The following is a 12,008-nucleotide window of genomic DNA, read 5'->3' as shown; positions in this document are numbered from 1 at the left end:
GAGGGCCCTGCCGGCTCCCGCAGCCGGCAGGTGGGTGCCGGAGGGAGGGACGGACGGAGGGACGGAGGGACAGCGGCTTCCCGCGGCGGGGCGCGGCCGGGGGTGCGCGGCGCCGGGCCGGGCCGGGCCGGGCCGTGGCGGGGGGGCGCGGAGCCACGCGGGCGGGGGGCGCCGTCGGGGCGCTGCCGGCGGAAGGCGCTGGGTGCCAGGTCGGAGCGGGGCGCCGGTCCCGCCCCGGCGCTATCCGGCCGGCGGGGAAGCCCGGCCGGCAGCCGCAGCCCTCCGCCCCCCGCGGGCAGCGGCAGCCCCCCGCCCCGCCTCTGCCCATCCTGAAGCGGAGCCTCTTTTGGGGGGGGGGGGGGGAGGGGGCGCGGGACCCGCGCTGTGGGTGCGCGGCAGTTCGCCCCGCGGCGTGGCGGGGGGGAGCGTGGGCAGCGCCTCCTTCCGTGGGGCAGGGTTAGCCGCCACCGGCGGGTCAGTTGGGGCCGGAGTGGCCCCCCCTCCCCCGCCGTTGCCCATGCGTGCGTGTGCGCGCTGATTACGGTAATTTTGAGGGCGATGTTGCAACGGGGCAGAGTGTGCGCGGCGGCCCGTGCTGAACTTTATAACGCTCCTGCATGTCAGCCGCCCTCGATATTGCGTCCATAAACGGGTCAGCGGGAGCGGCGGCCGGCCTCGCCGCCCTCGCCGCCTCCCTCCTGCCTCCGTGCCGCCCGGCCAGGAAGGGGAGTTATTTGGGATTACAGCGGCAGCCGGGAGCTCAGTCACAGCCTCAGCGCTGCCGCGCCGCCCCCGGGCTCTCGGCAGGCAGCGAGATGAGGGGCAAAGAGGAGAAGTCGTCGCTGAAAGGTGCGTTCACCGCTGTGCCGGCGGGACACCCTGCCCTGGCAGGAAAACTGCTCCCCACGGGGGAAATAACCCCTCCGCATCGGAGGGTACAGGGTGGGCGCATACGGGGTACAGCCGGGGCAGCGTTTGGCACGGAAAGGGGCCGGGTGACTTGACAAGAGTAACGGAGCACTTGCAAAAAGACCGGTGCAAAGCAGGAGCGAGGGCGGTTGGTGTAACCGGCCAGAGCGGGGGCAGCGGTGGGGCCGCGCTCCGGCTGCGCCGTGGGCATTTGCGGGCAGCGTGGGGGGCCGCGGCGGAGCGGGGAGGAGGGAAGTGGGTTGCAGCCCGCTGCAGGTTGTGCGGAATAGCGGGGGAGGCTGTGCCGGAGCCTGCCCAGGGGCTGGGAGACGCTTGTCTCTGCGCACAGCTGGCACGAGTGTCCGGCGGAGGCAGCGCCGCCGGGCCGGCTGCCGGGCGCCACGGTGTTGAGCCCGGGGGGAGATGCTAGGGGAGCAGCGAGCGGGGGACGGGGATTCCGGTTACCCTCAAAACCGCGGGTACTTTCTAACGGCAGCACTGTGAAAGCAGTTCAGAGGGGCTGAGGAAACTGGCTGCTCTTATTCCATTCTATCAAGTGTTTTGGGTTGTTTAGTTTTTTGTGGGTTTTTGTTTGGTTTTTTGAGTGGTTTGGGTTTTTTTTGTGTCTCCTTTTCCATTAAGGAGAGTGGCAGTTTTTGCAACAGAGTGAGGAAAGCAACAAGTGGGAGAAGCTAGGTGCCCGCCAGCCGCAGCCAGCTTTTCATTGCTTCTCCCGTCGCCCCTTCCTTCCCTGGCGCCGGCTCCCTTGCACTCCCCCGCACCGTGGCGGCGGGGCTGGGCAGGCCCCCCCCCGTCCGCTCCGGGAAGGACGCCGGCGGCTCAGTGCAGAGAGCAGCGGAGCCGGCAAGCATCCCTCTTTGCTCCTTCGCTGTAAAGCCTTTGCAGCGCTTTGTAAGACTTGTGCCCTCCTCGCAGGGGTTCTCTCTCTACTCCAGGTCATCCGTCTTGCTACTCAGGGTGAGCTGCAGTCTTTGACTGCTGCTGGGCTGGGGTGCTTGCCATCACCCCCCCCCCCCCCCCCCCCGAGGCAGACGTTACAGACAGCTGCCAAGGGATGCCGCCCAGCGGCCGGCTGTGGTTGCGGGGGAGAGGCAGCAGCAGCGGGTAGAGAGGGGGGAAAGAAAGAAAAAAAAAAAAAAAAAGGCTCCAGGCGGGGGGAGGACTGGGGCACGCTGCAGCTGGAGCCGCTGGCCGCATCCCAGCGCCCTTCGCTCAGACAGCAAGGCGAAATACGCGCATGAAACACGCCTCGTCGGGTGGAAAGTTCCACCCGTCCGTAGCGCGCAGGAGCCCAGCACCCCCCGGCCGCGCCTGCCCCCTGCGAGGGCTGCAAGCGGGGATGCGCCCCGGGGGCAGGAGCAGGAGGAGGCCGTGATACCCTTCGCCGTCCCTGGCTGCGCCTCCCCGGGCGAGGGTCCCCGGCAGCATCGTTTCGCTTTGTGCCTTGTGCATGCACCAGCGGTCCTGGCGTGGCCGCGGTGTGCCCGCAAGGAAGCGACTGAGTAATTAAGTCCTGGGCACACGGTGTTCCCAAATGACCGTGTACAGTGGAAACAAAAACTGCGGAGCAGGGCTGTTGTCCTTTTTTTTTTTTTTTTCCTTTGCACTTGTCCAGTCCTCGGTCATCACCCCACCTTTTCTAGAAGCAGGTCTCTGCCTTCTCCAAGTTCAGGAGGCTGGGATTTTTCACCCCCCCCCCCTTGTTTCCCTTTTTGGCATTAAAAAAGACGTTGTATTTTTTTTTTTTTCCTTTTCCCTTTCAGTAATGTCCCAGCCGGGATCAGGGCAGTGCACAGAAGGGGCATTTGTTTGTTTTATTGAAAACCGGGCAGGAAATCTTGTTCTCCAGAGTCACAGGAGTTCCTTCAAGGAAACGTCAGCGTCCCTTATCGCTGCTCACCCGGGGCGGCAGGCTGGCGGCGGGGCCCGGGAGCGGACACGGGCTGCGGGGTGTTGGGGGAACACACGCACTTTAGGAAGAGGTGCTCGTCCAGAACAGAGCCAGATTTCAACTTTGTGTAACCGCAAAACATAAAAAAGGACTGGGAAAAGAAGCGGGGGGGGGGGGGGGAGGGCAGACAGAGACGGGACTGCGGGAGTTTGCTGCGCCAAAAAAATAGCGATTTGAGGCGTTTACTCATGGATGCTTTGCACAGTGGGGATGCTGGGGGGTGGGGTACCCCGGGGGTTGCGCCCAAGGTAGGGCGGTGGCAAGTCCTCCCCCCCCCCCTCCCCGAAGCCCTCGGAGGCGGCTCTGGCCGCCTCCGAGGGCGTCGGGGGGGGGGGGCGAGCGTCGCCGCTCCGCCCCAGTCCCGCCCATCACCGCCGCCACTTAAGCGCCGTCGGATTCCTTGTCGAGTCAGTGCGGTGCTGGGAGCCGGTAGTGTCGTGTGCTGGTTATTTATCCTCCTCCTTACTCTAAAATGACCGTGAAAGCAGCTGAGGCGTCGGGTCCTACCTTGACCTACTCGAAGATGAGGGGGATGGTGGCCATTCTCATCGGTGAGCGGCGGGGGGGGCTTCTCCGACGATGCTCCGGGGGGCTGTGATTTGTCTCGCAGAATGGCTTAACGATTTTATTTCTCCTTTCCCTGTCCTTTATAGCTTTCATGAAGCAGAGAAGAATGGGGCTAAACGACTTCATTCAGAAGATAGCCACCAACTCCTATGCGTGCAAGCAGTAAGTATCAGAAATTTTGGTTGGATTTCAGTCATGAATATAACCATGTATTGCGAGATCTTGTTAAAAAAAATGTTTGTTTACTGTAATACCTCTGGCATGACTGTTAGGGAAGAATTAATTGATCTTCTTGAGGTATTACTCACTTGGCAACAAATCTTCATGAGCTGGGTTTGGGAGAAATCAGTTGGATGGGACTTCTAGAGCCCCATCCCTATTTTAAACTGTACTTACAGTATAAATACATTTTTTAATGACAGAATTAACTGTCTCTACATTAATTTTACTCCTTAAGTTGAATAGATTGTTTCAGTTGCCTTCTGTAATAGCCCAAACCAAAACTCATCTTTCGTGATACGTGCGTGCCCTCTGGTGGAAAGATCTGCCTGATGCTTCTGGTAACTCTTCTCATCATGCATGCTCTTATCCTTGCAGCCCTGAAGTTCAGTCTATATTGAAAATCTCCCAGCCTCAAGAGCCTGAGCTTATGAATGCTAATCCTTCTCCTCCGGTAAGTAGATTTTACTCAGTGAAACATTTTTAGAACATCACATCAGCCAGTAATAGAAGCCTAGCAAAATTAGCATCATGAGTGTTATTTAGTTTAGCTCATAGCACGCTGATGTAACTGGGAAAAAGAGTTATGAAGTTAGACTGGAACTTGTTCCTGACATGGAGAAGAAATTTAAAAAGTAAGCTTTATTGGTTGTTAGATTCATTACGGAACATGGCTGAGACCTCAGCAAGAGCTTTTAAGTAAATTACAGCTGTATACTCTTCTTAGGCAGTACCTAATAATTTAAGATAGCTGGTAGAGGTCAAGATTAAATTTTTAGTAATAAGAAGAGTACCAATCTTCACTTTCAAGATCACTTTATTTATGTTTTTAAAAAAGAAACATTGAGACTCTCACTACCAAGCTGTTTTAATAAATGTGGTTTCTTCTGTTTATTTTTCTAGCCCAGTCCTTCACAGCAGATCAATCTTGGTCCTTCGTCCAACCCACATGCCAAACCATCAGACTTCCATTTCTTAAAAGTGATTGGAAAAGGCAGTTTTGGGAAGGTAAATTTAACTTCTTTTTGCCGTAATTTATTTACTCTTCAGCTGTTGTACATAATGCCTGAGGATCAGGTTTGTACTGACTTTGGTAAATGGTGGTCATTTAAACCAGACCTGAGCGTGCCCAGCTGCCCAGTGCCTGACTGCCTGCGCAGCTGCAGGGAGAGGGAGCAGGATGCTGCATTTGAAAGAGTCATAACAGAGCCACAGAGTGCGGAGGCAGTGGTGCTGGGAAGAATATATACTTTGCTTTTGGAGGGGAAGGGAACTAGGCATAAAAACTGGGCTAGATTTATCTGCCAGAATGGTAATAGTGTTAGGCACTTCCAGCAAAGGGCTTGCACATTGAACCAGAGCAGTGCTCAGCAGTTAACGTAAAGGCTTGTTTCCTATTTTGTTTACAAGTTGTTCTGTATTTCAGTATTGCTCAGTTCTGGGATTTTGCCCTCTTTCAGGTTCTCCTTGCACGGCATAAGGCAGAAGAGCAGTTCTATGCTGTTAAAGTCCTGCAGAAAAAAGCAATCCTGAAGAAGAAGGAGGTAAGTTGCTTCTTTATGATGCCATTGCAGTGTCCATCAAATATATTTTTACTGCTATTAACTAAGCAAGTGTATGAAACACTGATGATTTTTCATGTTTTCAGGAGAAGCACATTATGTCAGAGCGCAATGTCCTGCTGAAAAATGTGAAACACCCCTTCCTGGTTGGGCTTCACTTCTCCTTCCAAACTGCAGACAAATTGTATTTTGTCCTAGACTACATCAATGGCGGAGAGGTAAGCAGTAAAAAAAATGAAATAGTATTTCCTATCATGTGCATGATGTTAGGATAGACTTTTTTTACCCTTCCTTTTAAATAAAAAAGAGTTGCCAGGGGAAAAGTCATGGGGGGGAAAAGTTACTAGATTGAATGTTTCCAGCCTGCCAAGTTTGGAACTACCAAAGGATCATTAGGCCATTTCCTGCTATTGTTCTCCCTTGCTATATATGTTGAGTCTAATTAAGTGCATTGTTAACAGGCTTTGGCGCCGTTTACATAACTTTGTTCTTTCTGTCTCCTGTAGTTGTTCTACCATCTCCAGAGGGAGCGTTGCTTCCTGGAGCCGAGAGCCCGATTTTACGCTGCTGAAATTGCCAGTGCACTGGGCTACCTGCACTCCCTGAATATTGTTTATCGGTAAGCAGCCTTGTTCAGTTTGCTTGACAAAAAAAACTCACATGCTTTGTTGAATAAGCGTCGAAAAGTTGATCTCAGTATGAGCTCAGAATTGCTTTTAGTTATTTTTCGTGACTTAGTGAAGTCTGTAAACAATTACACCTAAAATATTCTCACTGTATATATAGCTCCTCTAACGAATGCTTGTCTTCTTTCATCTCTTCCTACAGCGACTTGAAGCCAGAGAATATCCTGCTCGATTCACAGGGGCACATTGTCTTGACTGACTTTGGACTCTGCAAAGAAAACATAGAGCACAACGGCACGACCTCCACCTTCTGCGGCACACCGGAGGTACGGCCAGCCAGCAGCAAGTCCTGTCCTTGTCAGTGCAAACTGACATCTCTCTTGTATATTTACAGCGGGTCAGACAAGTGGGGGGTATTACAGGTGTCGTAATACCTGGCTGCCAGTTGAGGACGTGTAGGACATGTAGAGCTTGTTGAGTGGGAGAGAACACCTCTCGAGCTGTCTCCCTGTTTATAAAAAGCTTGCAGCTTTCTGGTAGCTTAGGTATTGCTGGGATTCAGTAAGCTGCTTTCATTCAAGAATGTAGAGGCTTTCCTAATTATAAAGATCCCCTTGGCTAACGCAGCTCTGTTTGCTTCTCTTCCACAGTATCTTGCTCCTGAAGTTCTTCATAAGCAGCCCTATGACCGGACCGTGGACTGGTGGTGCCTTGGAGCAGTCCTGTATGAGATGCTGTATGGCCTGGTAAGCATGAAACCTTTGTGGCAGACCAAACCAGCTTACTCGTCCTTTCCCCGCAAGAAACCCCGTGCCCATCTGTCAGCCTCATTAACCTGGGTCTCTCCTTTCCTGTTCCCGCAGCCGCCCTTCTACAGCAGGAACACGGCAGAAATGTACGACAACATCTTGAACAAACCCTTGCAGCTGAAGCCAAATATTACCAACTCAGCCAGACATCTCCTGGAAGGCCTCTTGCAGAAGGATAGGACAAAGAGGCTTGGCGCCAAGGAGGACTTTGTAAGTGCAAAACCACCAGTGCCTGTAGGCAGCACAGGAGGATGACTAGGCCGCACTGCTCACATTAGCTTGGGTCTGAATTAATCTATTTTTCTCTCTGTAACAGATGGAGATTAAGAATCACATCTTCTTCTCCCCAATTAACTGGGATGATCTCATTAATAAGAAGATTACACCCCCGTTTAACCCAAATGTGGTATGTATCACTTCTAATTATAGAATGTATGAAAAGTGTCTTTTCCCCCCTTGTCTCTGTGGGGTGCCCAGGAGCCGGGGGGGTGGAACTGGCCTGGTGGCTGTGTTTGGGGAACACAGCTCTTCCTTCCCCTGTGGCTGTCCAGCCAAGGTTAAAAATAAGCGGTAGCTGACTTTTTGCTGATGGACAGTCTAAATTTAGCTGGGTTTTTTGGCCTCTCGTATGCTTCATTTGCATGGCTATTTTAAAGTAATCCCCAGCATCCCTGTTTTACCAAAAGGGGGAAGGTAAAGTGTAGAAAACAAGTAGCTTCCCAAGGGCAGAGTTACATTTGGCTTGTCAGATAGTAACATCTGAAGAGAGGGATGTGGTTGTGGAGGTTGTTCTCTTTCACTTTCTGAGTATTTTATAAATACATTTAATAACTAGCCCAGAGATCAAAGTCCTCCCCTGCAGACTGCTGCATGGCAGAGTGGTGTGTTTGCGTTTGGCTTCTGTTGCATGAGCTTAGTTGGAGGGTGGTGTATTAAATTGAATCATCTTGTTTTTAGTGAGACAATATGCAGCAGGATACAAAAAAAAGGTCAAACTAAAACTGACAAAGGCTGTTAAACAGTGAGCCCAAGGTGATAACACTGTGAGTGTCTGCACAAGGGTGCTTGTCCCTATTTTGAATTGAACCTTGCACTCACAAAACATTTGGGTCTAAATGTTGTGTCTTTCCTTTTCTGCCCTTTCCACAGAGTGGCCCCAGTGACCTGCGACACTTTGATCCGGAGTTCACAGATGAGCCAGTCCCCAACTCCATCGGCCAGTCCCCAGACAGCATCCTCATCACCGCCAGTGTCAAAGAAGCCGCTGAGGCTTTTTTGGGCTTCTCGTATGCCCCACCCGTGGACTCTTTCTTGTGAACATTTTTCTTTCTTTCTTTTTTAATAATAATAACTATTATATTTTTATTTTTGTTTGGCCTTCTGGTGGAACTGCCAGTTGACCAGTCATCTTGAAAGAGAATTTGCACATTTCCACCATGGCAGCTTTGCAGCCTTAATTTCAACTACACTGTTTGCTGGAAGCTTTTTTGAAGAGCACATCACTCTCTAAATGAGCTTTACAGGCTTTTCATTTCCATTTGTTCTTCCCCCAAAGTGGTGCTGTCTCCTTGGGAAAGAAAAACAAGAGTGACTGCTGCCATAGACTGCTACGGCAGATCGTAGGAGTAAGAGCAAGCTGTTTTGAAATCGTGCTCCGAAAAGCCTTGCCTGAAGATCTATCTGAGCGTGATAAGGATTTTATGAAATGTGCCTTTTTCTGATGAGATCTTGTGAGCTCCAAAGCTTTCCCTGTTGCAGAGTGTGTTTCGCAGTTCATTTATGTGGGTTTACTATGTGAACAAATGGTATGCGTGTGGTCTGCGTACTACAGATGGACTTAGTTTAAAGCATCAGTGTGACACTTGCAGGATACCACAATGTGGGGCATTGTTTGTTTCTTCCATATTTGGAAGATAAATTAAGTGTAATTTTGAAATTTCTTTTGTAAATCTATACAGTCAACTAAAATTATTGAAATGGGCTCACAATGACTTGTATCCAAATGCTTGAAGAAAGCATTGCTGCTATGAAAAAAGATTTATATTTTTTAGAAAGGGTTTTTATGGACCAAATGCCCCAGCTGCAGTCGATCAAAGCTGTTGGTTTCTTTTTTTTTTTCTTCTTTTTTTTTGCCTTTTTAGTTTAAAAGATGTCATCTGTAAAATGGGCATTATTTATGGTTTTGGGGTTTGGGGGTTTTTCATTCCTGATTGTATGTATTGTAAAAAAGATCTGTACATTCAGTTGTAACTCTAGATGTATATTTAAACTTACAGACTTACTTGTAATGTATACCATCATTGTAATGTAATATAATTAACATGGTTATATGTATCATATTTTTTGGTGACCAAACCCATTGGTTTGCAGTAAAATCCTGAAAAATACTTCCATAAACTCTGTCATTTTTTTATTTTAAAACAATTTAAAAAATAAATTAGCCAGCTTTGTAAAAAAAAAAAAAAATCAGAACAAATCTGAGCTGTATAATTTTGCTTAGGTGTGTGACGGTTATTCTGTCAAACTGCACCCATACAAGTCTTATCATGGATACACCTCGGCAAAATACTTGGTCTTCTGGCTGTGGGTGCTCAAGTGGGTGTGTATCAGTGTGGGTGCTCTTATGTGGTGCAAACGTTCGCACTTCCTCAAATTGAGTTTCTTTGCTTCTAGCAACGTGAAGGTACTGCTCTCTAGTGTGGACAAAACATAACTACACTCGAAGAATTAAGTCCTCAGGTCAGTTGTGTTAACAAAGACGTGAGTTGTTGTAGCACTATGCTGCGGTCATGTGCCAAAAGCAGGTTGTTGCAGGGCTGATGGAAACTCCCTACCTGGGCGTCCATCCTGGAGCACCGAACATTGCTGCTGTGACATGGTGCAGCGTAATGCACCCTGAGTTTACCAGCGTGCTAAAATCTGTATCAGGGAGGTGAATTTCACCAACTGATCATAGGCTTGCCTGGATACGATAAAACTTGACTATTCATCTAAAACTGAGCTGTTAAGTGCAGGGTTTTAGTACTGAGTACTACTGGGTGGCCTGCAAGACAGCCAGGAATTAAGATAACCACTTCTGGGGTGATCCCATTCAATTCTGCACAGTGATGGGTGGCTTCCTTCTATGTGGTGCTGCGTATCTGCACCTTATTTACAGCTCCCATTATCCACTGGTTATTGCAGTTGGTGGTCTTAGCAATTCGTAGAATCAAAATGAGCAGTTGCTGGGAAAAAACTAGACACAGTCAGCTGTTGCTCGAGCCGCTGTGATAACAGCAGTGTAAGCAAAGCTCTCATAGGGGTGATACTTCTGTTCGTTACATTTCCAAGATAAAAGCGTGCAGTAACTTTCCATCTTTTATTGTCCATTGGATGTAGGAACAAAAAAACCCCAAACTGTATGGCTTCAGCTATAAACTGGGAGACCACACTCAGAGCTGAGAATGCTAATTTATAGCAGCGAAGAAACCTCTCTCCTTTGAGATCATGTTAGTATATGAAAGAGATGCAGCCACCTCCCCCTCAAACTCCAACAATCCCAAATTCACACGTTCGATATCTCTTTGAAGAGTGTACTGACAGGCCTTGCAAAGTCTTCCAGTTATATAATGTGCCTGAAACATCTTTTGCGTTGATGACTTGTAGGCTAGAGATGTTGAAATATATAGTACTAATTTGCTCCTATAGAAAATGAAACCGCACTTGCTAAGCGACAAAGTTTTGTGATACGCATTATCTTTGCCTCACATTTCCCAGGCATTAGCAAGGTGCTATGTGCAGATATGCAAGCAGAGAACTGCAGCCCTAGGGTAACAAAACGTTAAATACGATCTGTCGTTTTCAAGAAAAACCCCACTGTGGTCATTAATAATGAAGAAGTGTGGAACTTCAGCAACTCAGAGGTGTATCTTGGGTGCTTGTCATCTTTGCCAAGATGTAGGGCATTATTTTAATGGGTTACTTTTAAAAAACAGTGTCTGATTGTAATTTTAACTGTTCTACCGTGCATAGGCTCATTATGCGGCTGCTGCTTTGTGCAAAAGTCTGTAACTGCTAACAATGAATATTCAATACATGCTGCCTTGATGTTTTAGTGTAGAAAAGGTGAAAAATTTGTCCATGTTTTTAATGTCCATGAATTTGCTGTATTACAGTCATGCCTGAAGGGAAGGAGTCCATGGCAATCAGCTGTTTTTTGGGGTTTCTTTGTTGTTTTGTTTGTTTTACAGAATTCCCTGTTTGTAAGGTCTACATTCCCTTTAGAGAAAAGTCTCTGGACTGAGAAGCAAAGGGCTAGCACTCCTGAAACCCCATTTGGCATAGATGTTATGTGTTGTTTTGACTAAGAGCTGAATCTGTGGTTTAATTTCACACATTTTTAAAATGTAAGTAATCATCCAAGTTTTCTGCTGGTGGCAGTGTTATAACTGCCACCAGCTTGGGCAGCTTTACTTAGAACAGTCGACCCAATGAACCCTAAAACACTCATACTGTATTTCGTGTAGTGGGCGTGCCTGGGCTCTCATTCACCCCTTGGATGGAGTGTATTGATGATAAACACATCAATTTAAATACATAAATTCAGACATTTCACATGGTTTAGTCTGTGTTACTTATCTCTGTGTACCATAAGCCATGAACCGTTTCACGAGCCTTACGAAGATAAGTGAAGCTTCTTAGTGACAGTATGTTTCTTGTGCTCCCTCTATACTCAACAGGCGGTTACTTCTGGAGGGCAGTCTGGATCTTAAGCAAGTTAAGCAGGAGATGCCTGTTTCTCCCCCAGAAGATTTTCAAAAAGTAGTCTATGTCCATCTTCTGTACACTTCTCATAAAGGGCTTGTGGAAATTAGTGAAGAAAAGCAGGACTTTCGTACAACCTTGCACCTCCAGTGAAACATTTCTACAGACAGCTGAAAAAAAATGAGGAACACTGCTCAGAAAAGAGCTTTGGGTGGTGGTCCCAATTGGGCATCTTACCTGGGGCACCTAAAGGTAGGTGAGATGAATCCTGGCCCATCTGTACCCTTCTAAGAAGTGAAATGAAATATTCCCCAACATTATTCTCCAATTTAACTGCAGTAAACAGCTCTACAGATGTTTATGTGATATCATGTGGCTACAGTTACCCTAGTAGAGTGAGTAAGATGGCTTATTGTAAAGATAGTTTCTGTCAATCCCCACATTTACAGTTTCTGCTATCAAGACCAACATATAAAGATCAGGATAAAATTTTCCATGTTGGCTGGAACTGTCTATGGAAAGTTTCTGCAAAAATGCTTCCAAAACTATTTTCCAAAAAATGAGGGTTTAAAAAAAAAAAAAAAAAAAGGAGGGGTTTGCT

General features: G+C 48.4%; 1 protein-coding gene across 2 annotated transcripts; it reads left to right on the top strand.

Annotated features, from left to right (window-relative positions):
* The first annotated feature begins 236 nt into the window (after positions 1 to 236).
* Positions 237 to 9,049, top strand: LOC104636346 (serine/threonine-protein kinase Sgk1). 2 transcript variants are annotated; one of them, XM_075748148.1, is made up of 12 exons: positions 237 to 849; positions 3,535 to 3,610; positions 4,046 to 4,121; positions 4,571 to 4,675; positions 5,128 to 5,211; positions 5,316 to 5,447; positions 5,736 to 5,848; positions 6,058 to 6,181; positions 6,506 to 6,601; positions 6,719 to 6,874; positions 6,981 to 7,070; positions 7,814 to 9,049. In XM_075748148.1, exons 1-12 carry the CDS (start codon positions 618 to 620, stop codon positions 7,979 to 7,981), a joined length of 1,452 nt encoding a protein of 483 aa, XP_075604263.1. In that variant the 5' UTR covers positions 237 to 617; the 3' UTR covers positions 7,982 to 9,049. The 2 variants fall into 2 exon arrangements, with proteins under 2 accessions (XP_075604263.1, XP_010301763.2); XM_010303461.2 differs by lacking the exon at positions 237 to 849 and adding an exon at positions 2,079 to 3,432.
* The last annotated feature ends 2,959 nt before the right edge of the window (positions 9,050 to 12,008 follow it).

Source organism: Balearica regulorum, chromosome 3 (genome assembly GCF_011004875.1).
Source record: "Balearica regulorum gibbericeps isolate bBalReg1 chromosome 3, bBalReg1.pri, whole genome shotgun sequence".
NCBI lineage: Eukaryota > Metazoa > Chordata > Aves > Gruiformes > Gruidae > Balearica > Balearica regulorum.
Note: the sequence above shows the minus strand (reverse complement) of the source record. Positions and strands in the feature narration are given on the sequence as shown.